This window comes from Somniosus microcephalus, chromosome 16 (assembly GCF_052327205.1).
Source record: "Somniosus microcephalus isolate GS21.2 chromosome 16, FLI_Smic_1.0, whole genome shotgun sequence".
In the NCBI taxonomy this organism is placed as follows: Eukaryota; Metazoa; Chordata; class Chondrichthyes; order Squaliformes; family Somniosidae; genus Somniosus; species Somniosus microcephalus.
Genome location: NC_141002.1, coordinates 49,085,858 through 49,113,056, shown reverse-complemented (window position 1 = coordinate 49,113,056; position 27,199 = coordinate 49,085,858). Strand labels below are relative to the sequence as shown.

The 27,199-nt window shown below is 47.6% G+C and overlaps 1 protein-coding gene across 1 annotated transcript in view; it reads left to right on the top strand.

Moving 5' to 3' along the window:
• Positions 1-27,199, top strand: part of LOC147106143 (DENN domain-containing protein 2A) — a 127,247-nt gene that overhangs the window by 75,070 nt on the left and 24,978 nt on the right. The window contains exons 9-14 of the mRNA XM_086008967.1: positions 137-324; positions 1,399-1,508; positions 14,528-14,597; positions 14,713-14,790; positions 15,910-16,050; positions 18,292-18,440. Coding sequence (XP_085865093.1) covers positions 137-324; positions 1,399-1,508; positions 14,528-14,597; positions 14,713-14,790; positions 15,910-16,050; positions 18,292-18,440 — 736 coding nt within the window. The remainder of the gene's footprint in view (positions 1-136; positions 325-1,398; positions 1,509-14,527; positions 14,598-14,712; positions 14,791-15,909; positions 16,051-18,291; positions 18,441-27,199) is intronic.

Here is a 27,199-nt window from a genome sequence, read left to right as displayed (position 1 = left end):
CAGTGAGTTTGAACAAGATACTAAAATGCAGTTTTTTAAATAATGACTGACCTTTCATTTCAATTATTAAGACTGATTATTAATTAATACGTCACTGGATTCAGTAAAAATAATTCCCATCTTCGCCCACCCACAGCTCACAGCCAGCGCCTGGTGTTGGTCAAGTCCATGCTGAAACAAAGGGGTCGCTATCGGACCTTGGAGAGGGATCTCATCGAGTTCCAGGAGTGGCAGTTATTTGAGTTCTTTGTGGTGGTTGCTCTCCACATGAAGAAGGGAAGCAGTGTGTACATTCCCGAGGTCACCCAACAGTTTCCCCTGAAGGTAAGAAGATGCTGAACTTCAGAGAAAGAAGGGACTCTTTCTTCCTCTCCCATGTGTTCCAATGGGCTGGGATGTTGAACCGTTTACAGATTAAAAAAAAGATATATATTTCCTGAAATTTGATGCAATGAGAGACGGTGAGGGAGGGTAGTCATTGACTCAATACATCCACATATTAAAAAGGAAGGAAAGTTTGAGGAAGTTTCATTTGTTCCAAGTACTCCCAATGTCTCTTAAAATATATAACTGTAAAAGTATTTGCTTACTGAATTTTCTTCTACGGCAGACATCCATAATTTCGGGCTTCCTTCCCTCCTGATCTGTTCAAGAGACTGCATCCCTGAATGGTCCCATTTATTTTAAAGAGGGCTGTAACTCCACAGCAGTCTGGGAGTTGATCTGGGACTACCTGACACTACAAAAACAGGTTACCGGTTGGGAATGCTGCGTGCTTCATGCAGCACCATGTTATCCCAGAGCTGGGCATCTCCAGATTGGCTCCCAGACTGATCAGTAGTTCTGGTTTCCATTAAAGTGAAAGGCACAGGTGGCTGATCTGTATCAGCGACATCACCGGAGTGGCTTTAGAGGCAAGGAAATCCAAAATGCCATGGCAAACTATTTTATAGAACAGTAAAGATTCTTATAATTACATATTTTTAACATAGACAGTGGTGGTGCACTTTGAACACAAATTACCCCCAGAGACTTTCCTCCTCCTTCAAGTGCATTGTTAGCAAATGTTTACCTCTGAATTCATGCTGAGGAAAAACTGAAAAATTTTCTGGCATTGTTTCTGATTGATCAGTAATTCTCTAGTACTGGAGACATGAGATTGGTTTGTGTTTCCTAAAAGGCAATATTATATTCCCCAGAGTTAGGTGTGAGGGTATTTTACAAGTGAGAGATGAAGTATGGAACATGAAGCATGATGAAGCGTGCAGTATATGCATGTGTGTAAAGCATGTGAATTTGAAATATGATATTAAGCAGAGTGTGTGCATCATGGTGTATAGTGTGGAGGGCCTGAATGTAGCATGGTGTGTAATACCATCTTTTTCCCCTGTGGTTCAGCTGGATAAACCATTCAAGTTCATGCGGGAAACGGAAGACCAGTTAAAAGTCATCCCACAGTTCTGCTTCCCTGATGCCAGAGACTGGGCTCCTGTTTCTGAATTTACCAGGTATATATTTTAATAGGTTATGTTCAGTCATGCCTCTTCTCAACTAATGGACGGGGAGGGGTTTGGAAACCGGGTAAAGGTTGAAGGTTCGTCTGCATCAAGCTTAATGAGTTTCTCCATGTTTGTAAAGTGATTTAATTTTACAAAATTTTAATCTGCTTGTTCTTCTTTGACCTGTATAAATCACTAGAACAATGCTTGGTATTAAATAGGCATTATGAAGAATTAAATAATGTGGGCTAAATGTCTGGGAGATGCACTTGGTATCTTGTGGAGCGGAATGTGTTATCGTGAGGATGAAAAACCATAGAAATTTACAACATCTATGGAAGCTATTGTACCAGCACATTGCTAAGATAAGAAATTGCACTTCTAGCCCCTTTCATGTCCTTAGAACATCCCAAAGCACTTCACAGCCAATTAAGTACTTTTGAAATGTAGTCACTGTTGTTACGTAGGCAAACACTGCAACCAATTTGCACACAGCAAGGCCTCAAAAATAGCAATGAGATAAATGACCAGACAATCTGTTTCAGTGGTGTTGGTTGAGTGATATATGTTGGCCAGGACAGCAGGAGAACTCCCTGTGCCTCTTTAAACAGCACGGTGCAATCTTTTACACCTATCTTAGAGAGCAGGCAAGGCCTCAGTTTAGTGTCTCATCTGAAAGACAGCACCCCTGACAGTGCAGCACTTCCTCACTACTACACTGAAATGTCAACCTAGATGATGTGCTCAAGTCTCTGGAGAACAGCTTGAACCCATGACCCTCTGACTCAGAAACAGGAGTGCTACCACTGAGCCAAGGCTGACATATATTGAGATAGAGAATCAGCCATGATCATATTGAATGGCGGAGCAGGCGCAAAGGGCCGAATGGCCTATTCCTGCTCCTATTTTTCTATGTTCTATGGCCCAGAAATTCGGGTCCCAACGCGTGAGTACACACGGGGTACTCACGCGTAGGCCCAACGAAAGTGCCGGTTTCGTGCATTTCAGTGTGTTAAGTGAGGCATTTTACCTGATTTTTCTACTAGAAATGTTCGGGCTCGATTTTGCCAGGCCCAAGGAGGCGGGATTGGAGGCATGTGAGGTGGTAAAATCGCAAAAAATGGCGTGCGGGCCCGATCCCGCCTCCGAGCAATTTTCCCACATGCGAGTTTTCTGACCCCGTTTCCATCCCGCCTCCAAGAGGTGGGATAGGCCCTAAAGGCCCTTAACAACCACTTAATTGCCTCTATAATCCCATTTTGAGAGGCCTTTCTGATTTTAACACTTTTCCCACGTGCTGCATGCCTCCTCTGGAACACGCCAGTGAATCCTGGCGGCATCACAAGTGGACTGCTTACTAACAGCTGCAGCTCCACCATTAAAAAGGAGTTTTCACCAATCATCATTTGCAGGTGGCAGAACTTTGTTGTCTCAGGTCTGGGGGAACTTTTAGCAGGCATACTCATTGTTGTGGAAGTTTGGAGCCTGACACCCAACTCCAGTGTGACTTCCTGGGAAACCCCTCTCCCCATCTTGAATGAGCGCTTCCTCAACTGAGGTATATACCAGAAGAATGGGAACTATTTATTTCTTTTCCTCCTGGACATCAGATTCGGACAAAGACCAGCCGCGGCAGCAGCAGAACCCTGACCAACAGTAGCACCAATTGCAGGAGCTTCAAGCTGCTGCTCACCCACCTGAAGCTGCACAGGCCAGAAGGCGCCAGCGCATGGAAGCACGTCGGCGCAGGAGATACCCCCAAAACAGGGTCTACAGACAGAGGATCAGCTACCTCAACATTGTTGACTCACAGCGCCAGGGACCCGGGTTCGAATCCGGCCTCGGGCGACTGTCTGTGTGGAGTTTGCACATTCTCCCTGTGTTTGTGTGGGTTTTCTCCGGGTGCTCCGGTTTCCTCCCACAGTCCAAAGATGTGCGGGTTAGGTTGATTGGCTATGATAAATTGACCCTTAGTGTTAGGGAGATTAAATACATGGGGTTACGGGGATAGGGTGGGATATGTGTTGGTGTAGGGGTTACGGGGATCGGGTGGGATACGCGCCGGTGCAGGCGCGATGGGCCGAAATGGCCTCTATCTGCACTGTGGGGTTTCTGTGATTCTGTGATTCTGTGACTGAGCAGCAGTGCTAAAGGAGGCTCCGAATTTTGCGACAGGTAGTGGGTGACATCTGCGCAATGCTGAAGCAAGACCTGGAGCCCAGAGGAGCAGATGGACACCCCTAACCAGTTGCCGTCAAAGACACCACCACACAACGTTTTTGCTTCAGGCTCATTCCCGGGATCTGCAGCAGACATCAGCGGCGTCTCCCAGGCGGCCACACACACTTGCATCATGCAGGTAACCGATGCCCTCTTTGCCATCGCGCACAATTACATCAATTTCTCCAATGATCAAGCCAGTGTAACTGCGCGTGCGGTTGGGTTTGACAATCTGGCAGGCTTTCCAAGGGTGCAGGGCATAAGGTACCCCATCACAATCCAGGTATTTTTGTCAACTGCAAGGACTTCCACACCCTCAACGTATAGCTGGTGTGTGACCACAAGAAGGAAATTTTGCATGTTTGTGCCAAGTACCCTGGCAGTTGCCATGACTCCTTCATCCTGCGCCAGTCTAGTGTGCCTCCGCTCTTCAGTCAGCCAGACCAACTTTTTGGATGGCTACTTGGAGACAAGGGCTATCCCCTGAAGACGTGGCTAATGACTCCGTTGAGGAGCCCATCCACCAAAGCTGAGGAGCGCTACAACTCCAGCCACATTTCCACCAGATCCATAATCGAGCAAACCATCAGCTTGCTGAAGATGCACTTCAGATGCCTTGATAGATCAGGTGGAGCCCTGCAGTACTCAGCAGCCAGGGTCTCCAGAACGGTCGTGGTTTGCTGTGCTCTTCACAACATGGCACAGAATCATGGCTTGCAGATGCCTGAGGAACAAGTGGCTCATCATATAGCCTCCTCCGATGAGGATGAGGAGGAGGAGGAGGAGAGCGACAACGAACAGCTTGCAGAGGTGCATCAACCAGCAGCAGCAGCATGCAAGCACATTGCTGCCCGGGATGCAAGGCACGCAATCATCTTGGCCAGATTTGCTTAGTCTGCACAATCAAACACTTTTGCCTCGCACCTTCTTATCAGACCATCGACAGTGGCCAAGAACCTGCGGATTCCTATCACTCTGACCACCATACTGACAATTGAAAGTCATCCTAAGCCCTCAATGTGGAAGTCCCATTAGCAAAATGACACACGCCACAACTGCAAGTTTGCCATCAGAATTTTTAATGACAATAACCAACTGATGCCTTTTCAAAATTAAACATAACATTACACCCAGGTGACTACCCTTGTGACTACTTGTGCAGTATCTTCCTCTTACACATGCTCCTACGTGGTGCTTCCCCTGTGGCTTCAGCAGATGTGGAGGCCCCTTGTTCACTTTCATGCTGCTCCTGTCTCGACACCTTTGGCGGGCGTCCTCTGGGGTTGCGAACCTGTGAGGGCTTGGCAACAGTCTGCTGCTCCTGCGGCTGTGCAGGTGTTGAGACGCCAATCTCAGTTGGATGGGGACTCTGGTGGGGCTCTGACCAAGGGCTTTGCAGTGGCATGGTCGTGTGAGCACTTGGAGAGGAGCCCCAACTTCCTTGTTGTCTGCCACCAACATCCCTCTCATGGGTCAGCCCCACTTCAGAGCTAGCAAGTGGCTTGACAGCACCTTGCTGCTCATCAGGGGGGCCATGAGGACCTGTTTCTGTACTGGAAGTCCTACTTCACAAAGGCCCTGCTCATGTTAGCGATGGACTTCTCCATTCGCTCCACACTCGCAGTGACCCTGGAGACAAAACCTGCCAAAGACTCCTGCACCTGTTCCTGGAGTTCCAGCACGGCTCTCCTTCTGGATGGACCCAGAGGCAGAGGGTCGACATGCAGCTGAGCCGAGCTGGCAGAGTCCTGCGTCCTCCGACGAGGACTCTCCACTGCTATCCCTGTCTCCACCATCTGCTGATGCTCACTTGTGAGCTGTGTTACACCAGGTGCCAACACTACTCTATCTCGCGAGGGTCCCACCGAGGTGTGCGTCTCTGCGCTGGTGCTGGGTGCTCTGAATTCTGCTGATGCTGCGCCCTCAGAGGTTGCAGCTTCCTCTGAGGATTCTGGAGGCTCAGGCTGTTCCTCCTGGATAATGGGGATGGGGGCTGTTGATGGTCCTGTGGGGGAGTAAAGGAAAGAGTCAGATGTGAGGTCAAGGTTACATGCACATTGACTTATGATCATCTGAACATTCAATCTGTTAGAGCATCAGAATAATTATCAGTGACTCATACAATGTCAATGAGAGAGATGCCAAACTATTCTGTCACCAGCTTGCTGTGATGCGCCCGTCTGTCTGTCCCCCACTTGGGAATCGTCCTCGATTACGGCTATTTCCAGGGCCGCCTCCTCTGAGGTGGTGAGCTGGGCTACTGAGGGTGGCCCTCCTCCTGTCCTTGCTCTTTCCCTCTTATTGTGGGCTCTCTTTTCCTGCAATGAGGGACACAAGTGGAGTTTGAGTGAGAATGAGGGAGTGAGTGTAGAGATTCCATAGCATAGATGCTTAGAAGATGACAAAGGGCCCTCCCTGTTTGTTGTAAGTTGTCATTGCATCACAGTGATAGAGAGTGCGAGGGCTGCATGGTCAAATAGTTAAGTGAATGTGACCATAGAGAGAGAGGGAATGGGTAAGGGTGCAGGGATGTAAGTGTCACGTGGGATGTGGAGGAAGAGGTTGGCAAAGCAGAGTGCTGGTGAGGAGAGGCAATGGGGATCAGATTGAGGGTGATGGGAAAGTCATACTCACTTTTCCTGTGCGGAGAAGGTCATGAAACCTCTTCCTGCACTGCAGCCAGGTTCTGCCGCACATAGAGATGGCATTGACCTCCTGGGCCACTTGCATCCACACAGCTTTAATCTGCTGGGGAGGCTTCTTCCTCCCCAAGGAAGGGAAGAGCACCTCCTTATTTGCTCTTGCTCCCTCCACCAGAGCTTGCAGGGTGGCGTCATCGAACCTTGGAGCACACTTTGGCCTACTGCTGGACATAGTTGCTGAATGAAGCGATCACAGCAATGGGCATAAAGTTTAAGGTCTCCAGATCTTAAATCCAGCAGCATTGATGACATCATCGGAGGCGACTTTCAGGATGGAAAGACTAATTGGGCTAGGGGTTCCCACACACTGGAAATCAATTGCCCAATTAGGGGAAAATCGCACTTTTTCCCACATCACACTGGAGTCGGGTTCAGGACTCGAAAAACACCTGACACACCCCAATGGCAAAATCGAGCCCGAAGTCTTGAACAATGTGTGTTGCATTGAAAACCACAGCATGGAGACATGGTTGAGGGAAGGGCAAGACTGGCAGCTCAATATTCCGGGGTACAGAATCTTCAGGCGAGACAGAGGGGGAGGTATAAGAGGAGGGGGTGTCGCAATATTAATTAAGGAGTCAATTACTGCAGTAAGGAGGGATGATATATTAGCAGGGTCCTCTAATGAGGCCATATGGGTGGAGCTTAAAAACAAAAAGGGGGCAAGCACTTTGCTGGGAGTGTACTATAGGCCTCCAAACAGTCAGGGGGAGATAGAGGAACAGATATGTAGGCAAATCTCAGAGAAATGTGCAAATAATAGGTTAATAATAATGGGGGATTTCAACTTCCCCAATATTAACTGGGATAGTCAGAGTGTGAAAGGCTCAGAGGGTGTAGAATTCTTAAAGTGCATCCAGGAGAGCTTTTTGAGCCAGCATGTAGAAAGTCCTACAAGAGAGGGGGCGGTACTGGACCTAATTCTAGGGAATGTGGCCGGCCAAGTGGAAAAAGTGCTAGTAGGTGAGCACTTTGGTGATAGTGACCATAATATGGTAAGATTTAAGGTGGTCATGGAAAAGGACAGGGATGGGCCGGAAATAAAGGTTCTAAATTGGGGGAAGGCCGATTTTAATAGGATAAGGCAGGATCTGGCCAAAATGGACTGGGATCAGCTACTTGTAGGAAAATCTGCATCGGAGCAATGGGAGGCTTTCAGAAGGGAGATTGAGATCATACAATGGCAACATGTTCCCGTAAAGGTCAAGGGTGGTTCCAAAAACCACAGGGAACCTTGGATGTCAGGGGATATACGAGAATGGATTAGGAAAAAAAGGAGGGCTTTTGGTAGATACAAAAGGCTAAAGACGGAGGAAGCCCTAGAGGAGTACAAAAAATGCAGGGGGATACTTAAAAAAGAAATTAGGAGATCAAGGAGGGGCCATGAAATAACACTGGCGAGCAAAATAAAGGAAAATCCGAAGATGTTTTATAAGTATATTAAGGGTAAGAGGATAACTAGGGAAAAAATAGGGCCCATTAGGGACAAAAGTGGCAATCTGTGTGTGGAGCCGGAAGATGTAGGAGGGGTTCTAAATGAATTTTTTGCATCTGTTTTCACTATGGAGAAGGACGATGTAGACATAGAAATAGGGCGGGGGGACTGTGATATGCTCGAACATATTAACATCGAGAGGGAGGAGGTATTGGCGGTTTTAGCTGGCCTAAAAATGGATAAATCCCCAGGCCCGGATGAAATGTATCCCAGGCTGCTGTGTGAGGCAAAGGAGGAGATTGCGGGGGCTCTAACACATATATTCAGGACCTCTCTGGCCACAGGGGATGTGCCAGAGGACTGGAGAACTGCTAATGTAGTACCATTATTCAAGAAGGGTAGTAGGGAAAAACCGGGGAACTACAGGCCAGTGAGCCTAACATCAGTGGTAGGAAAATTATTGGAAAAAATCCTGAGGGACAAAATTTGTCTCCACTTGGAGAGGCAAGGATTAATCAGGGATAGTCAACATGGCTTTGTCAAGGGAAGATCATGTCTGACTAATTTGATTGAATTTTTTGAGGGGGTGACTAGGTGTGTGGATGAGGGTAACGCAGTGGATGTGGTATACATGGATTTCAGTAAGGCCTTCGATAAAGTCCCGCACAGGAGACTGGTCAAGAAGGTAAGAGCCCATGGAATCCAGGGTGCCTTGGCACATTGGATACAAAACTGGCTTAGTGGCAGAAGGCAGAGGGTGATGGTCGAAGGTTGTTTTTGTGACTGGAAGCCTGTGGCCAGTGGGGTACCACAGGGATCGGTGCTGGGTCCCTTGCTGTTTGTGGTCTACATTAATGACTTGGATATGAATGTAAAGGGTATGATCAGTAAGTTCGCGGATGATACAAAAATTGGTAGGGTGGTGTGGTAAACCACTGTTATAGTTATCACTGTATATTGTTCTCACTGTTCTCACTGTCACATCACTACACGAGGTCGCCTCTTGTCGCACTGTTATACCTGGGCTGACCACCTCCGACTCCGCCCATTACCTGCCCAGGTATAAAGGTAGCTGACTGGCTAGTATTCCTCCCTGTTGGATCGGATCACCCACGAGGGTGGGCTCTGTTATTTAGCCAATAAAAACCTTCAGTTACGTTCTTAACTCGTCGCCTTTTATTGACTAAATTTTAAAGATGTCTGATAATGAACAGCAACAGCAAGGAGCTCACCCAGCAGCACAGCAACAGCAGCCTCCAGACAACGGGCCACACCAGCCGGCTTGGCTGCAAGCCTTGAAACCACCATACCTGGATCTAAATCCACAGGCACCAAACTCAGCCAACGACTTCAAACACTGGCTGGACTGCTTCGAATCGTACCTGGAGGAAGCCGTCGTCCCTCAGAGATCCAAACTAAGAGTCCTGAAAGCCCAAGCGAGCCCAAGAGTATATACACTCATCCAGGACATGACTACGTACGACGACGCCATCAACCTACTGAAACAGCAGTACCGGAGCCCGGTAAACTACATGTACACTAGGCATCTCTTAAGATCTCGCCAGCAACAGCCAGGAGAATCGATAGCTGAATTTTCACGAGCGCTGAGACAACTCGGCAGGAACTGTGACTTTAAAGCGGTGACGGCTACTGCGAACATGGAAGACAATGTCCGCGACGCCTTGGTGAGAGGCCTACGTTCCGACTACACACGGCAAAGACTGCTTGAAGCTAAGGACATAGACCTGGACAAGGCCGAAGCCCTCGCCCTCACCCTAGAGGCCACCCAGCAAGACCAGGAAGCGTTTGCCAGGTACTATTCGCGACCCTGGGACTCGGGCCCGACCCCCACCCCACCACCCTTCACAGCGCTGCCCCCGGGACCTACCTCAGCGTCTGCATCACGGATCCGACCGGGCCCGCTAGCCCCGGTACCGGCCCCGACATCAGGCAACCCCGATCGGGCCGCTGGCTGCTTCTTTTGCGGCCAGGAGAAGCATCCGAGGTCGCGCTGCCCAGCCAAAAACTCGACCTGCAAAACCTGCCTCAAGAAAGGCCACTTCTCCAAGGCCTGCAGAAGCAAATCCTCAGAAGCCAGCAGTGCCTCATGCGAACCCTGGGGGCGGCCATCTTTGTGCGGGGCAGCCGAAGCCTGCAGAGCCTCATGGGAAAACCAGGGGCGGCCATCTTTGTGCGGGGCAGCCGAAGCCTGCAGAGCCTCATGGGAAAACCAGGGGCGGCCATCTTTGTGCGGGGCAGCCGAAGCCTGCAGAGCCTCATGGGAACAGCAGGGGCGGCCATCTTTGTGCGGGGCAAACGATTTAAACAGAGCCTCATGTGAACTACGGGGGCCGCCATCTTCGCCGCCATCTTGTCATGACAACGACGCGCTCATCTACACCCTAGCTTCCGTGACCCTGGATCAAGCCCGCCCGCACCACCTGGCCAGCTCAATGATGGACATCAAAGTCAACGGCCACGCCACGACCTGCCTGTTCGACAGCGGAAGCACGGAGAGCTTCATCCACCCAGACACGGTGAGCCACTACTCCCTCCCCGTCCTGCCAACGCGCAGCCGCATCTCGATGGCATCGAGGTCGCACGCCACAGACATCAGCGGCTACTGTGTCGTGACATTGTCGGTTAAAGGGACAGAGTATAAAAATTTTAAACTCCTCGTACTCCCCCAGCTGTGCGCTGCCGTCATACTAGGGCTGGACTTCCAATCCCACCTCCAAAGTGTAACCCTAGCATACGGTGGACTCCTCCCCCCACTCACAGTCGACAACCAGCGAAAGTTAAACCGCCCACCGCGTAACACCTGCAGCCTATCCACCCTCAAGGTACCGCCACCTTCCCTGTTCGCTAACCTCACCCCCGACTGCAAACCTGTCGCTACTAAGAGCAGGCGGTACAGCGCTGGGGACAGAGCCTTCATTAGCTCTGAGGTGCAGCGACTCCTGAAAGAGGGCATTATTGAGGGGAGCAGCAGCCCCTGGCGTGCCCAGGTGGTGGTAGTCAAGACCGGCGACAAAAATCGCCTGGTTATCGACTACAGCCAGACCATAAACAGATACACCCAGCTGGACGCATACCCCCTCCCCCGCATATCGGACATGGTCAATGAGATTGCACAATACCGCGTATTCTCGACCATCGACCTCAAGTCGGCCTACCACCAACTCCCCATCAGCCCGGAGGACAGCCAGTACACCGCCTTCGAGGCGAATGGCCGCCTCTACCAATTCCTTAGGGTCCCCTTTGGTGTCACCAACGGGGTCTCGGTTTTCCAACGGGAGATGGACCGGATGGTTGACCAGAACGGACTACAGGCCACTTTCCCCTATCTCGATAACGTCACCATCTGCGGCCGCAACCGGCAGGACCATGACGTGAATCTGGAGAAATTCCTCCGTACGGCCCAACGGCTGAACCTCACCTACAATAAGGAGAAATGCGTGTTTAACACAGCGCGCCTTGCCATCCTTGGCTGTGTAGTAGAGAACGGAGTCATCGGCCCCGACCCCGAAAGAATGCGCCCCCTCATGGAGCTACCCCTCCCCCACTGTCCAAAAGCACTTAGGAGAACCCTGGGGCTTTTCGCCTACTATGCCCAATGGGTACCCAATTATGCGGACAAAGCCAGACCCCTCCTGAAAACCACATCCTTCCCCCTCACGGAAGAGGCGTGCGCGGCCTTCTCCCTCATTAAGGGAGACATAGCCAAGGCCACAATGCACGCAGTGGATGAGTCAATCCCCTTCCAAGTGGAGAGCGATGCATCCGACTTCGCCCTAGCCGCTACCCTTAACCAGGAGGGTAGGCCGGTAGCCTTCTTCTCAAGGACCCTACAGGGCCCCGAGACCCGACACTCGTCGGTCGAGAAGGAAGCCCAGGCAATTGTGGAGGCAGTACGGCGCTGGAGGCACTACTTGGCAGGCAAACGATTTACCCTCCTCACCGACCAACGCTCGGTTGCCTTCATGTTTAATAACAAGCTGAGGGGCAAGATCAAGAACGACAAAATCTTGAGGTGGAGAATCGAGCTTTCCACCTATGATTATGAGATCTTGTACCGGCCCGGTAAACTGAACGACCCCCCTGATGCTCTTTCACGCATTACATGCGCCAGCGCGCAAAGTGATAGACTTCAGACCCTCCACAATGACCTCTGCCACCCCGGAGTCACCAGACTCTACCATTTCATTAAGGCCCGCAACCTGCCATACTCCATCGAGGAGGTCAGGACCATGACCAGGAACTGCCAGATCTGTGCTGAGTGCAAACCGCACTTCTATAAGCCGGACAGAGCAAGCCTGATCAAGGCCACCCGCCCCTTCGAGCGTCTGAGCATCGACTTCAAGGGGCCCCTACCGTCATCCGACCGTAATGTGTACTTCCTCAACATCGTTGATGAGTACTCCCGTTTCCCCTTTGCCTTCCCCTGCCCAGACATGACCAGTAACACGGTCATTAAATGCCTGAACAAACTCTTCGCCTTGTTCGGGTTCCCGAACTATATACATAGTGACCGGGGCGCCTCCTTCATGAGCGAGGAACTCCGTCAGTTCCTATTGGAGAGGGGTATTGCAGCAAGCAGGACCACCAGCTACAACCCCCGAGGGAACGGCCAGGTGGAAAGAGAGAACGCGACGGTATGGAAGGCCACCCTCTTAGCCTTAAAGTCTAAGGGCCTCCCAACCTCCCGCTGGCAAGAGGTCCTCCCGATTGCGCTGCACTCCATCCGGTCACTACTTTGCACTGCCATTAACACCACCCCCCATGCTCGAATGTTTGTCTTCCCCAGGAAGTCGACTACGGGAACCACCCTACCAACCTGGCTGACCTCTCCGGGACCCGTCTTGCTGCGAAAGCACGTGAGGGCCCATAAAACGGACCCCCTGGTCGAGAAGGTGAACCTCCTGCATGCCAACCCCCAGTACGCCTATGTGGCTTACCCAGACGGACGGGAGGACACTGTCTCCTTACGAGACCTCGCACCCTCACCCCCCCCTCCCAACCCCCCGAGTCCAGCCGAGGTAGACGGCATGCCGGAACCCCACGAGCCTTTGCCGACTACGCAGACACCAGCTTTAACACCGGATAATGTAACACCGCCGCTGCGACGATCGGAGAGGCTAACGAAGCCTCCGGACAGACTGACATACCAGAGCTGGTAATACACTTCACCCCGCCGGACTCTAATCTAAACAAGGGGTGAATGTGGTAAACCACTGTTATAGTTATCACTGTATATTGTTCTCACTGTTCTCACTGTCACATCACTACACGAGGTCGCCTCTTGTCGCACTGTTATACCTGGGCTGACCACCTCCGACTCCGCCCATTACCTGCCCAGGTATAAAGGTAGCTGACTGGCTAGTATTCCTCCCTGTTGGATCGGATCACCCACGAGGGTGGGCTCTGTTATTTAGCCAATAAAAACCTTCAGTTACGTTCTTAACTCGTCGCCTTTTATTGGACTAATTGATAGGCATATCAGGTGGTAAATAGCGAGGAGGGTAGCCTCAGTCTGCAGGACGATATAGATGGGTTGGTCAGATGGGCGGAACAGTGGCAAATGGAATTTAACCCGGAAAAGTGCGAGGTGATGCACTTTGGGGGGACTAACAAGGCAAAGGAATACACAATGAATGGAAAGACCCTAGGCAAACGGAGGGTCAGAGGGATCTGGGTGTGCAAGTACACAGATCCCTGAAGGCGGCGGAACAGGTGGATAAGGTGGTAAAAAAGGCATATGGGATACTTGCCTTCATTAGCCGAGGCATTGAATATAAGAGCAAGGAGGTTATGATGGAGCTGTATAAAACACTGGTTAGGCCACAGCTGGAATACTGTGTGCAGTTCTGGTCGCCACACTACAGGAAGGATGTGATCGCGTTAGAGAGGGTGCAGAGGAGGTTCACCAGGATGTTACCAGGGCTGGAGTGCTTCAGCTATGAAGAGAGACTGGGCAGATTGGGTTTGTTTTCCTTGGAGCAGAGGAGGCTGAGGGGGGACATGATTGAGGTGTACAAAATTATGAGGGGCATAGATAGGATGGATGCTGAGGAGCTTTTTCCCTTAGTAGAGGGGTCAATAACTAGGGGGCATAGATTCAAGGTAAAGGGCGGGAGGTTTAGAGGGGATTTGAGAAAGAACCTTTTCACCCAGAGGGTGGTTGAAGTCTGGAACTCACTGCCTGAAAGGGTTGTGGAGGCAGAAACCCTCACAACATTTAAGAAGCATTTGGATGTGCACTTGAAATGCCATAGCATACAAGGCTACGGGCCAAATGCTGGAATATGGGATTAGATTAGACAGGGCTTGATGGCCGGTGCGGACACGATGGGCCGAAGGGCCTCTATCCGTGCTGTATTACTCTATGACTCTATGACAACATATATATGTGTGTGTGTGTGTGAGACTGTGTAGGCTAGTGGAGTCTTTACCCTTCTGTACATATCCACATTGAGTTGGTTGTTCCATTTCCATCTGGATGCCATACATGTTGGAGTCCATTAAAGTCCCAGTGATCCTTCACACCAGTTGCAGTACTTTGTTGTAAAGCTCCCCATCCCTATTCACCTTACATGAGATTTTCCCCAGGGCTATGGTTTGCAATAGCTCAGAATATTCTAACAAATCTTCCTTGTTTTCCACTGTAACAGTGAAACCTTTTCCTTTGTCCTGACTGGAGAAGATGGGAGCAGACGATTCGGGTATTGCCGGCGCCTGCTGGTAGGACTACCTTTAAAAACCTTATTAAAAATTATGATTTTAAATCTAGTACCCTCTGTAAAGACATGAGACAGAATTATGACGTGACATGTCATCTTCTCTTCTTCCTTTTTAGCCCACTGGGAAGGGGAAACGCCTGCCTGAGGTGTACTGTATCGTTAGCCGGCTGGGCTGTTTCAACCTCTTTTCCAAGGTACAGTTACAGATCTAATGTTAGTCAGGAACTGGCTAGGTGGAATTACTGAGCCCTATAGATTGAGGAACTGAATCAACATCTTGTCAACTCCCTACACTGTTGGACTTGGTGCCTGGGTATTCCGCTCCCCACTCATCTGAAAATCAGTGCAAAAGAATCACAGAGTTTCATCAGAAACAGTGGAAGGATTTGTGATGATCTTTCTCACACTAATGCTTAAAAAGGACTTGAGGAATTCTAAGTACTTATCTCAACATTAATCCAAGATAATTTTTCTAGGTTGCCTATAAACTTATTTACTGGGCTACCCTCTAAGCATCCTTTGTGGTGGAGCGGACACAGCGAGTCGCTCTTGTAGTGTGTCCGCTTCATGACACTGCAGACAATGTGTTCATTCTGTTTACGAATTAATCAGAAGCCTTCCCTGCCTGTCCTTGATGTGTATTTCCTGCTTATTTGAGTAAGAGGTGAAAGGGGGTAACAATGCAAGAACATGTACTCACTCCAGCCTAACCGCCAGTGCCCATTTTGATTAATTCTATCTATTCGTTGGTCACTGCAACGCCACCCATGCTACCTACCCAACGTCGACTGGATAGCCAATCCAATTGGTAACACTCAACCCAATCTGCCACTCCCTGATGCAATTTAAACCCTTGTGGCCTCTTCCACCCAGCTCAATCCTCGCCGCTATACAAGTCTGAATGTCAACTCAGTAGCAGTTGAATGAGCTTCTTCCTTCAGTCACGATGGAGCAGTTACACTTTGAACTATATTTAGTCTGTTAGTGCAATTGTTTACAGCCTTTTACAGCTGTCTTAAGTAACTCAGACTATCTGTGCCAGTCTGTCATTTGCAGTAGTGTGTTTACATAATTTACTTTCACCAAAATCTAAACATTAGAGCAGAAATATTAAATGCCCTTATCTGCGAGGCCATGGATTTCAAAGCGATAAATTTAAGAGGTGCTACAACCATGGGTTGTTTGACAGAATGTTACAGCCTGTTATGCCTCTTCCTAATTTATGCCCATGCTTGTTCAGTCTGGTCTCGCTTTGTTTGAACTCAATGAGACAAAAGACTAATCTGTTTCTATTTTTTGTTGCTGCACTGCAGGTCTTGGATGAGGTGGAGAAGCGGCGAGTGATTTCCCCTGCCCTTGTTCAGCCATTCATGAGGAGCATCATGGAAGCTCCATTCCCTGCTCCAGGGCGAACCATCACTGTTAGAAACTTCCTTCCAGGATCAGGGAATGAGGTAAGGGAAAATCTCAAACCTTTCTCCAACTTCCTGATGTTTGGCGTATTTTAATCTTTGTGTTTTCTTATCTCGCACAAGAACAAATGAAAAAATACGGGGGATGAAATTGGCCATGGGCAGGGTCGGAAGACAGGCAGAATGGCTTTTGCTGCCTGTTATACGACACGCCCGATGTTCAGTTCTATTGAAGTCAATGGAATGGAATATCGGGCAGGGGGTACAACGGCCGACCAATGAGACACCACCTGTTTTGCGTCCCCACCAATCTTCAATTTCACCCCCATGATGTTTCACTTTTATTATGGCATTTCCCTCCGTGCTTTCTTCAAATTTCTTGTTGAAATGTAGACTACAAACATTGTGTATAGGATCATGTGCAAGAAATAGAAGTATCATTCCCTACATTTCCTCATGTGTACAGAAGAAAGTTTCAATTTTTTTCTTAATTGATTTTTTTTTTCCTTTCAAGTTTGAAACCCATTGAAAGTCTTCACAGAAAACAAAAACAAATGGTTTAGAGTACACATTCTCAGCATATCACTGCCTGTTGAGACCATCTCCTGAGTCTGCAGAAGCTCCAGTAACCCACTAAGTCCACAACAAAATGTTATTGGTATAGCACGTTGTCTCCGGGCTGGAACATTCCACTCACCCAAGTTACTCTTCTATTATAGAGCTGAGTTACTCGGACTCCAACCAACAGCTACCAACCCCTCACTTTGGCGCCTGCACCCTCGGTCCTTTCATCTATTGACGTTCTACACCTCATTGCCTCCTCTGATTTCAAATGCAACTCCTACATCTCCATTACTAAAAGTTGCTTCTAATAAACTGTTTGGTCTTTTGTGCAAAGCACTTTTTTGCTCCTCAACGACTCTTAACTCTGTACAAAGCAAAGTTTGCCCAATAGACCATCTCCTGGGGAGGATACAAGAAAACACTTGTTATCTGATATACAATTTCTCTCTCATCTTTCTCTCTGTCTCTCTTTCTCTCTTTCTCTCTTGCCAGACTTTGTTGTCTATACCATCAATAGTATTATGGTCTGATCAGTGCTCATCTGAACTTTCTTCATTTGTTTGTCCTAAGCTTCAAAATGCTGTCCTACACAGGCTTTCTCTTCCCTACATCCTCACTGTGTTGATATGAAGATTCATTATACTATCCTACTCTAACTCATTCTTTCTTCAGACCTCAGAACTGTGGAATTCCTTAGCTCTCTGTCTTGCTTTCCTTCTGCAGGTTTCTAAAACCCAAATTGACATTATCTAAGTATTACTTCTGGATTGATCTCATCTTCTCCCTTATTCTTTTTAGCCTTAGTGGTGTTCCGCACTAAGGGCTTGTGCCTTCATTGAGGTTTCTCAATAATAAAAAAAGCTGTCAGTTTCTGTTGAGTATAAAGTTAAGTTGAGTAGGTTTCCAACAGCCATATACATGAAGTGATGCCGTGGCTTTTAATCTTTTTCTATCCCTGCATCATGTCTGCCAGGTCAGTTTGAATGAAGATCAGACTGTGAGGTTGCGAGATCTGGCTGCCAAACACCTGGCATGCAAGGCAACTCATCTATCCACCTCATTTGGCTTCCAATGCAATATATGTGGTTACATATGTGCGTCTAGGATTGGGCCCTTCTATCAGAGTACCCACAACCACTGAGACTCATCTGTCGTCTTGATAGGAGACTCCATCATCCCTGTGTCCATACATTCTCTACGGGCCTCACTGTAGGAAAATACAACAGAATTTTCTGAATATCTGAGTAACTTGGAAGACATTTTTGCTATGCAACACAACCCAGAACTATACTGATCTTCTGCTTTGAAGTCACACGTGAGGATTTGAGAACATGAGGGGTGTTGTCATGGTGATATGTTCTGTATCTAGAGAAGCATGCAATGAAGGAAATGGGTAACCTAGTAATGCTGCTTTGCTGATTGCATCCACTGGCAAGAAATTCTTTTTTGTTATGACCGTTTAAATAAAGATGTTGTCAAAGCACAAAAGCCACTTTCAAAAACTGTTTGAGCTGTGGGTATAGATATAATATCGGTGACAGTGGCTGGTAATCCACCCTCCTATCTCCGGTAGGAAAACATGGCTGCTTTCTAAATTGAGATTTGGAGCAAGGTTATTCTTGGCTGTTCCACAAACTGGACCTGCCAAAAAAATGTCTATTATAGTTGGTGGCATATCTGCTTCTGATGTAGTGATTTGACAGGTGCCCTCTTCTGCAGGTGATCCAGCTGTGCAGGCCCCTGGACTCCCGTCTGGAGCACGTGGACTTTGAGTGTCTCTTTTCGTCGCTAAGCGTCCGCCAGCTGATTAAAGTTTTTGCTTCTCTTCTACTGGAGAGGAGGGTGATTTTCACAGCAGATAAACTCAGGTAACTAATAGTCATTGCTGCCGTTTACAATGAAATCTAGTAGACAAAAATAAAGCCAAGTAGGAACAATTGGAGATTCTGTGATCAGTCAACAGGGCTGTCCCCTCACCCTAATAATATTCCTAAATGCACCCAAATCACATCTCCTGCTGGTTAATCACAGAATCTACCTGTAATATATACTATCTAATATATAACGGGCAATGGATATCTGTAATATATACAGAACACATGTATACATTGTATATTAGTCATCTTGTGTATATAGTAACTGCGAGAATCAGAGGAGGCTTGTGGGAGGCCTTGCATTTGCTGCTATCCCGAGGGACAGTCCTGTGCATTATTAACACGCCACAAGTGCTGGACATTACCTCTGCATGGCCACTGATCTATGGGGAAGCAAACCAGATATGAGATCAGTGAAACCCCATGAGATACTTGTCTGTATCCTAGCTCCAATCACTTGGCGGTGGGAAGGGACAGGCCCCTCCCATCTTGCACCCCAAGTCTCTATGGCAGCAGTCTGAGCATGCATGGTAAAAGCAGACTGTCTTTGGGCCTCCATCATGAGCACTCCCTGCATATGTCCCTGAAGCTGCCAGAGGCACCAGGGTGGACTGCACTGCTGTAAGGCGATGCATCGGGGGCCACAAATGCAGGTAGTGAACTCCTCCAATTGACCCACAATGTGCTGCACAATTAACATATGCTTTGCGTTATGGAAATGTTCTTATTTTATAAGTTGGATCCGTGAGATATGGGTCGCTAGGTTCTTCAGCTGAGGGTCATCATCTCCTCATTCTCATGTTCCACCCATAGCTCCTCCTTCCCACTTGTGCTCTCTGCATTGCCCTATGTACTTGCTTCTGGTTCCTGGCTGGAAATTTCTGGGCTGGTGTTTGAGACGGAGAGGTTGATGGACAGTGAGTGTATTGAAATGCTGGAAGGACTTGATGGGCCGAATGGCCTCCTTCTGTGCCGTTATGACTCTTTATGACTTGAAGTAAAGGGGCCTGGTTCTTCTTCCTCCTCTGGTCCTCCTGACCACATTCCTGCTTGTGCCCTCCTCTGCAATGTGCAACCAGGCTGTGCTGATCTCCTAGGGAGATCTTCTCCACCCGTGGGAAGGGAAGAGGACCTCCTTGTGTGCTGTGACTTCCTCCATAAGCATATGGAGGGAGTCATGGGAGAGCCTGGGTGCAGCTGTGCACCTTTGTGCAGTGCTTGTCAGTGTTTGCAGCACCTCACTGCTGTAGAACACTGACAGCACAAATATCAATTTAAAGTTGGCCATGGTCCCTTTAAGGACATCACCAGACCCGCTTCCTCGAATCGGCTGAGAAATGCACTGGCTGGGCTTAACAAGCCCAATCAAGGTAAATTCATTCCACACAGCGGACTGGAGCCAGCAGTGGGGGCGGGACCCGCCACTGACCCGCTGAGGTTCGTAAAATCCAGCCCTAAGGCTGCGATTTTTTTCATTGGAGGCGGGGTTGGGTGTGGGTCAGGTGGTTTCCGGCTTCCAGTCCCGCCCCCAACTGCATCCGGCCCACAGATGTGATTTTACATTGATTGACCTTTGACAGCATTGAGGTGCTGCAAACACTGACAATCACAGTACAAAGGTGAGCTCTTGCAGCCCGGCTCTCCAGTGACTCCCTCCATAGGCTGGAATAGATGGCAGCTGCAGGTGAGGTGACAGAAGCAATCTGTCACTGGCGAGAGAGGATCTCCCAATGAGGTGGCACTGGACATGGATTTCAAAACTTGTTAACTAAAGCAATGTGTCAATGCATTAAAAATAAATTTCCCAACATTTTCTTACCTCTGAGACTCACCAGTGCTTCATTGGATGTTTAACACCACTTCTGCAGCTGTCATCAATGCATAAACATTACAGCAGACTCACAACACGCCACACTTGCCTGACGTGGTGTCCGGACATCTGGAAACGCGAGGCAGAAGCGGCAAAAATTTTAAATAGCCTGTCAACTACTATCAATTACCTGTTAACAGGCAGGTAATTGGCTTATACTTGCTGGAGTTTAGAAGAATGAGAGGGAATCTCATTGAAACTTATAAAATTCTAACAGGACTAGACAGACTAGATGCAGGAAGGATGTTCCTAATGGCAGGGGAGTCCAGAATCAGGGACCACAGTCTAAAGATAAGGGGTAAGCCATTTAGGACTGAGATGAGGAGGAATTTCTTCACCCAGAGAGTGGTGAACCTGTGGAATTCTCTACCACAGAAGGCAGTTGAGGCCAATTCATTAAATATATTCAAGAAGGAGTTAGATATATTCCTTAAGGCTAAAGGGATCAAGGGATATGGGGAGAAGGCAGGGACAGGGTACTGAGTTTGGATGATCAGCCATGATCTCATTGAATGGCGGAGCAGGCTCGAGGGGCCGAATGGCCTACTCCTGCTCCTATCTTCTATGTTTAATCCTTTTCCCGCCGCTAGGTGTCGGGTCCATGCGCAAATCGGGGACCTGACACTTGGGGAAATTGTTTGGAGATGGGTTGACAGCGGGATCGCAACCCGCCGTCAATCAAAACGATTTTACCCTTTGACCCGCCTCCAAACTCGCCCTCTGAGCCCTAAGTGTCTGCATGGAGCCCATAATGGGCATGCTGAGAAGTGAATGAACAAGCAATAACACTCATGTGATTGCATATAAGGCTATTAGTGAACGAATATTTGCAGGTGGAAACTGGAGGTGTAAAGGGCACTGCACTATCTCATGGGTGTTTTAACACAGTGAGAGGAAGGAGGTTGTAAGTGGCAGGGCATCATCATCATAGCTTGTCGCTCCAAAACCACAGCCAGGATCTAGTGTTGTTATTTATCTGGAATAGTGGCAGATATGCTTAGTATAGTCCATTCTTAGAAGGTGTTTCCTCTTACCTTGCCTGATCTGGTAAGGTCATTAAACATTTTGTGGTATTGAGTCATGGTGTACCAAACACTAGAATTGGCATTGGCTGCCCTGGCAACCTGCTTCCACTTGTCCAGTCCTGCTCTCCTTGAGGTCCTCAAACAGCTAGTGCCAAACAGTCTTCCGCAGAAGCACTTCGACATCTGCATTTGTAAATGAGGGAAAGGGGTGGGTGCTCTGTTTTCTATCTAATATTTACAACCATCAAACCTCCTGGCTTGCAGTGATTAGACCTTTTGATTATGCCTGGCCCTGACTTTTTAAGCTACTGCAGGCTGTTAGGTTCATCCCGACCCTAATCCCAAGCTTGCAGTGAAAGACGTTTCCAATGCCTGGAGCTTGTCTTCAATTTACCCCAGAAACGAGAGAGGAGCTAGTGCCAGTATGACCGGGAGGGTGGAAGTCTCACCCCACCACACTTCAAGTGGCCATTGTGGCGCTGAGGAAAATCCTGGCTAATTAAAACAAACAACACCAGCAAAACCAGGAATATATGAAGGGCAATGAGTGGGTCTGTAAGTCACTAAAGTAACCTGGTAACACCGCTCAGAAGTCCAATTGTGAAATCCTGCCTTGTGAAAATCATCTGGGTAATCCTGTTTCATGTGGTAATGATGCATCTGAGAGCAGTATGGTGCCTGAAACATCATCAGAGCTCTTAACATACACATTCGATAAAATAGTTCATCGTCCATTAATTATCACTGGATGACTGACTGAATCCATTTAAAAAGTGTAATTTGCTCTTGTGGTTTATGAGATAATTTGACCCTTCGATTAGGTCACTATCGTGTAATTCACTGACAGCCATTGAGTGGCCTCTACTTTAATGGCCACTCCAATCTGCCAATCACTGTCAAAATAAATTTGGTCAACTGGGTTGGAAGCCACTACGTTGGGGGTATGTGTGAACGATTGCTTTCCAGGGATGGAAAGAAGTATGGCCTAAATCAATCCGCTAGAATGTCAGCTTCCATCAGCCATGCGCATCACTGGTAGCCAATGTTTAGGGAGAGCATTGCATCCAGGACCACCACCGACCTATCTCCCAACTCCAGGATGGGAAATAATGCAACAAAGGAGAGATTTAAAAATCACTGATTTCCAATGAACAGTTGTGTGCAAATGTTTTGTTGCTGTTTTAACATTTCCTTCCAGCAAGTGTTTCTATCTCAGTTTGTGTGTAAATTAATTTTTGAATAGTTTGGTGCAATGCACTTTGTTGGTTGGTGTAATGGGCCCTTCCATCACGCCCATTCCCTGCCCATGGTTTTACAGTGCCCTTATTTATGCTTGTTATTTGAATTAACACGGTTACAAAGTTTCAGTTTCCAGAATATCTCTGGAAGAGAGGGAGAATTATGTTCCAAGATGAAGGTGAATTAGTTTTTTTTACCAAATAGTTCAAGCCCCCAGCCAGTAATTAAAGGAAATTTACAGAAATTAAATTTTAAAGAAGTAGGAAAAATATAAATAGGAATAAAATGTGCAATTAAAAAAGAATGTATTGCAAGCTCCTTTTAAGCACTAGGTCCTTTAAAATCTGGTGGTTGGTTGTATTGCTTTGTGCGATAATCACTGATGTGTCAGACATTCCAGCCTCAAGTTAGTTCTTAGAGAGTCTGGAAGGAATGCTGTTATATCTGTTTTCTTCGCATTGCTATGGAAACCTCATCAGGGCTCCAGAGAGAACTTGGTGTCCAGTTGGGTTCATTTCAAATGGGTTTTGTTTTACTCTATAAGGGGTGATGCTAAAAAAGTCTGGCTGCAGCCTGTGAGATCTGAAACTAACTTTGGAAATCTTTCCTACAAGATGCCGTCCATGGCACAATAACGGAGATCGGTCAGATGCCAATTACTATTCGAACGTCTTCACCTGTGGAATGCAGCTCAACGTGTGTAAAGCAGTCTGAAGTTTGTTTTTTAAAAACATTTAAGTCTTAAGGCGGGGGGTGGGGGGGAAATCATCGAGTTAAAGGCATATTGCCAGCCTGGTGGAGGGAGGGTGGAATGTAGGATGCGCACAAATATTGGTGATGGTGCAGACACAGATTTACAAAGGGTGTGCAGCATCATCTGTGCTTTACAGATACAAATACTAAGCAGGAAAGTGTACAATACTGAGAGAAACAAACACACTGCTGCTACACGCTCTCCAATTTGGAATTTTCCTTCAAAGCAGTGACAGTAAAAGAGGGGGCTTGCCACTAATAATTAATCTTTCCTATCTATTGTTTCACTTCAGTAGATTGTCCTCTAAAAATGAAACATTACTAGTACTGAGTGTTCTTTCTTCTGGAAATCACATTTAGGATATAGGCAAGGAATACGGCCTACTGAAAAGAACATTTAACTTGATTAAGTAACAGTAAAGCTTGCAAACAGGCAGAGAGGGTTTGTTGAGTGCTCTTCAGATTTATAACACTGCTTCAAAATTTGAAGTTGCATGCTATACTCAAACATACACATAATAATACAGGAAACTTTTTTTTTATCCGGCACCGACGGGACCAACGTGGTGCCGGTTCATCAAAAATTCCAGATAACCGAAAGCTATAGTAAAAGATCAAACCCTGTTGCTTACAGCTTCAGAAGAATGGCCACAAGTTGCAAGCATCTCTGTAGCTTAGCAACAGCTGCAGCCACACCCTTGCACAGCAACAAATGGAGGAAGGCAAGTAATAAAAGTTACCTGAACCTACTCCTGAATTTTGCCGGTTAACCGAGATTTCTAGTTATTTAGGTGCCGGTAGATCGAAAGCTTCCTGTATACTCAACTCAAATTAGTTCCATTTGAATTAGCATGTTAACATGCACATGTCCACTTCCCAAGAGCTCATCACAATTGGCTTTAATTGGATCCATTATACATGCGTCCGTCGCACTGAATCTCTTTGCAGTCACCCCATCTGAGATCGGCTGACTTGGCACAGAGCAGATATCAAACTTTTGTTGCCTTTATCTTAATGCACACTGACCAGTGACTACACTGACCAGCAGACTTGGCCTCCCCCTGGAGGGGGAGGGTGAACAGCCAGTTGTCGTGGTGCATATAGGTACCAACGATATAGGTAAAAACCGGGATGAGGTCCTAAAAGCTGAATATAGGGAGTTAGGAGGTAAATTAAAAAATAGGACCTCAAAAGTAGTAATCTCAGGATTGCCACCAGTGCCACGTGCTAGTCAGAGTAGAAATAGAAGGATATTTCAGATGAATACGTGGCTAGAAGAATGGTGCAAGGGGGAGGGATTCAAATTTCTGGGACATTGGAACCGGTTCTGGGGGAGGTGGGACCAGTACAAACTGGATGGTTTGCACCTGGGCAGGACCGGGACCAATGTTTTGCTAGTGCTAGTGTTTGCTAGTGCTGTTGGGGAGGGTTTAAACTAAAATGGCAGGGGGTTGGGAACCTGTGCAGGGAGACAGAGGAAAGGGAAGCAAGGATAGAAGCAAAAGACTGGAAGGAGAAAAGCAAAAGTGGAAGGCAGAGAAATCAAGGGTGTAAATCAAACATGGCCACAGTAAATAATAATTCTAAAAGGTCTAAGAGTGTTAAAAAAAACAAGCCTGAAGGCTTTGTGTCTTAATGCGAGGAGCATTCGTAATAAGGTGGATGAATTAGCTGCGCAAATAGATGTAAACGGATATGTATAATTGGGATTACGGAGACATGGCTCCAGGGTGACCAAGGCTGGGAATTCAACATCCAGGGGTATTCAATATTCAGGAAAGACAGGCAAAAAGGAAAAGGAGGTGGGGTAGCATTGCTGGTTAAAGAGGAGATTAACACAATAGTAAGGAAGGATATTAGCTCTGATGATGTGGAATATGTATGGGTAGAGCTGAGAAATACCATGGGGCAGAAAATGTTAGTGGGAGTTGTATACAGACCCCCCAAACAGTAATGCTGAGGTTGGGGATGGCATTAAACGGGAAATTAGAGATGCATGCAATAAGGGCACAGCAGTTATCATGGGTGACTTTAATCTACATATAGATTGGGCTAACCAAATTAGTAACAATACTGTGGAGGAGGAATTCCTAGAGTGTATACGGGATGGTTTCCTGGCCCAATATATCGAGGAACCGACGAGAGATCAGGCCATCTTGGACTGGGTATTATGTAATGAGAAAGGATTAATTGGCAATCTTGTTGTGCGAGGCCCCTTGGGGGGAGTGATCATAATATGATAGAATTCTTCATTAAGATGGAGAGTGAAGTAGTTGACTCAGAGACTAGGGTCCTGAATTTAAATAAAGGAAACTATGATGGTATGAGGCACGAGTTGGCTAGGATGGATTGGGGAACGTTACTTAAAGGGTTGACGGTGGATAGGCTGTGGCAAACATTTAAAGATCGCATGGCTGAACTACAGAATTTGTTCATCCCTGTTTGGCATAAAAATAAAACAAAAAAGGTGACTCAACCATGGCTAACAAGGGAAATTAGGGATAGCATAAGATCCAAGGAGAGGACATATAAATTGGCCAGAAAAAGCAGCTAACCTGAGGATAGGAAGCAGTTTAGGATTCAGCAAAGGAGGACAAAGGGATTCATTAAGAGGGGGAAAATAGAGTATGAGAGTAAGCTTTCAGGGAACATAAAAACTGACTGTAAAAGCTTCTATAGATATGTGAAGAGAAAAAGATTGGTGAAGTCAAGCGTAGGTCCCTTGCAGTCAGAATCAGGGGAATTTATAATGGGGAACAAAGAAATGGCAGACCAATTAAATACATACTTTGGTTCTGTCTTCACAAAGGAGGACACAAATAACCTCCCAGAGATGTCGGGGGACATAGGGTCTAATGAGAGTGAGGAACTGAATGAAATCAGTATTTGTAGGGAAATGGTGTTAGGGAAATTGACAGGATTGAAGGCCGAGAAATCCCCAGGGCCTGATAATCTACATCCTAGGGTACTTAAGGAAGTGGCCCTAGAAATAGTAGATACATTGCTGGTCATCTTCCAAAATTCTATAGACTCTGGAACAGTTCCCATGGATTGGAGGGTAGCTAATGTAACCCCACTATTTAAAAAAGGTGGTAGTATAGGAATGTCTAGTTCCTATCCAAAGACTGAGGTCCACTCAGGCGCTTAAACAAAACGAAATTTAATGGAAACTAACAGGTTTAAACAAGTAACTGCAGGAGAACATCGAGTGTAGGTCTATTCAGTTTGGAGGCTCCACGAGGACTGCTGGCTGGTCCTGTGGTTGACGTCATCACGTTCTTCCCGCCAGTGGGGGATCACGTGATGTACGGCATGACGTCATCGCGTTTACCTGCGCTGTTAAAGTAATCACGCTCTATACAAGTAAACAGTATAAATAAAGACACAGACTCAGGCTGTAGCTAACATGTTGTTAAAGGGAATTATATACAAACGGTCTGAGTCCTTTAGTGGCTCCGCCACATGCGCCCCCCCAGAATTGTCTTTAACAGCAAAAGTGAGACGGCGAGGAGGCTTGACAAGCCTGTCCGAGCGAATTCTGTAACCCTGAAGTGGAAGCTGATGGCCGGTTGTCGGGCGGTTGTGGTGGAGCTGGCACGGCGACTGTGATTGGTCGGCCCCGTTTTGGCGGTTGAGCGATTTCGACTGGGCTGTCCAGGTCTAAGTGCGCCGGCTTCAGCCGGTCAACCAATATGTGGTCCGGTTTACCTCCGATATCAACCGAAAAGGACTTGTCTCCCGGCTCTATGGCGCGGAAGGGACCAGTGTAAGGAGGCTTGAGTGTGTCCTGGTTAGCGTCGTGGCGGATAAACACGCACTCGGCGCTTTTCAGCTCAGTTGGGACGTGGGAGCTCTGTAAGCCGTGA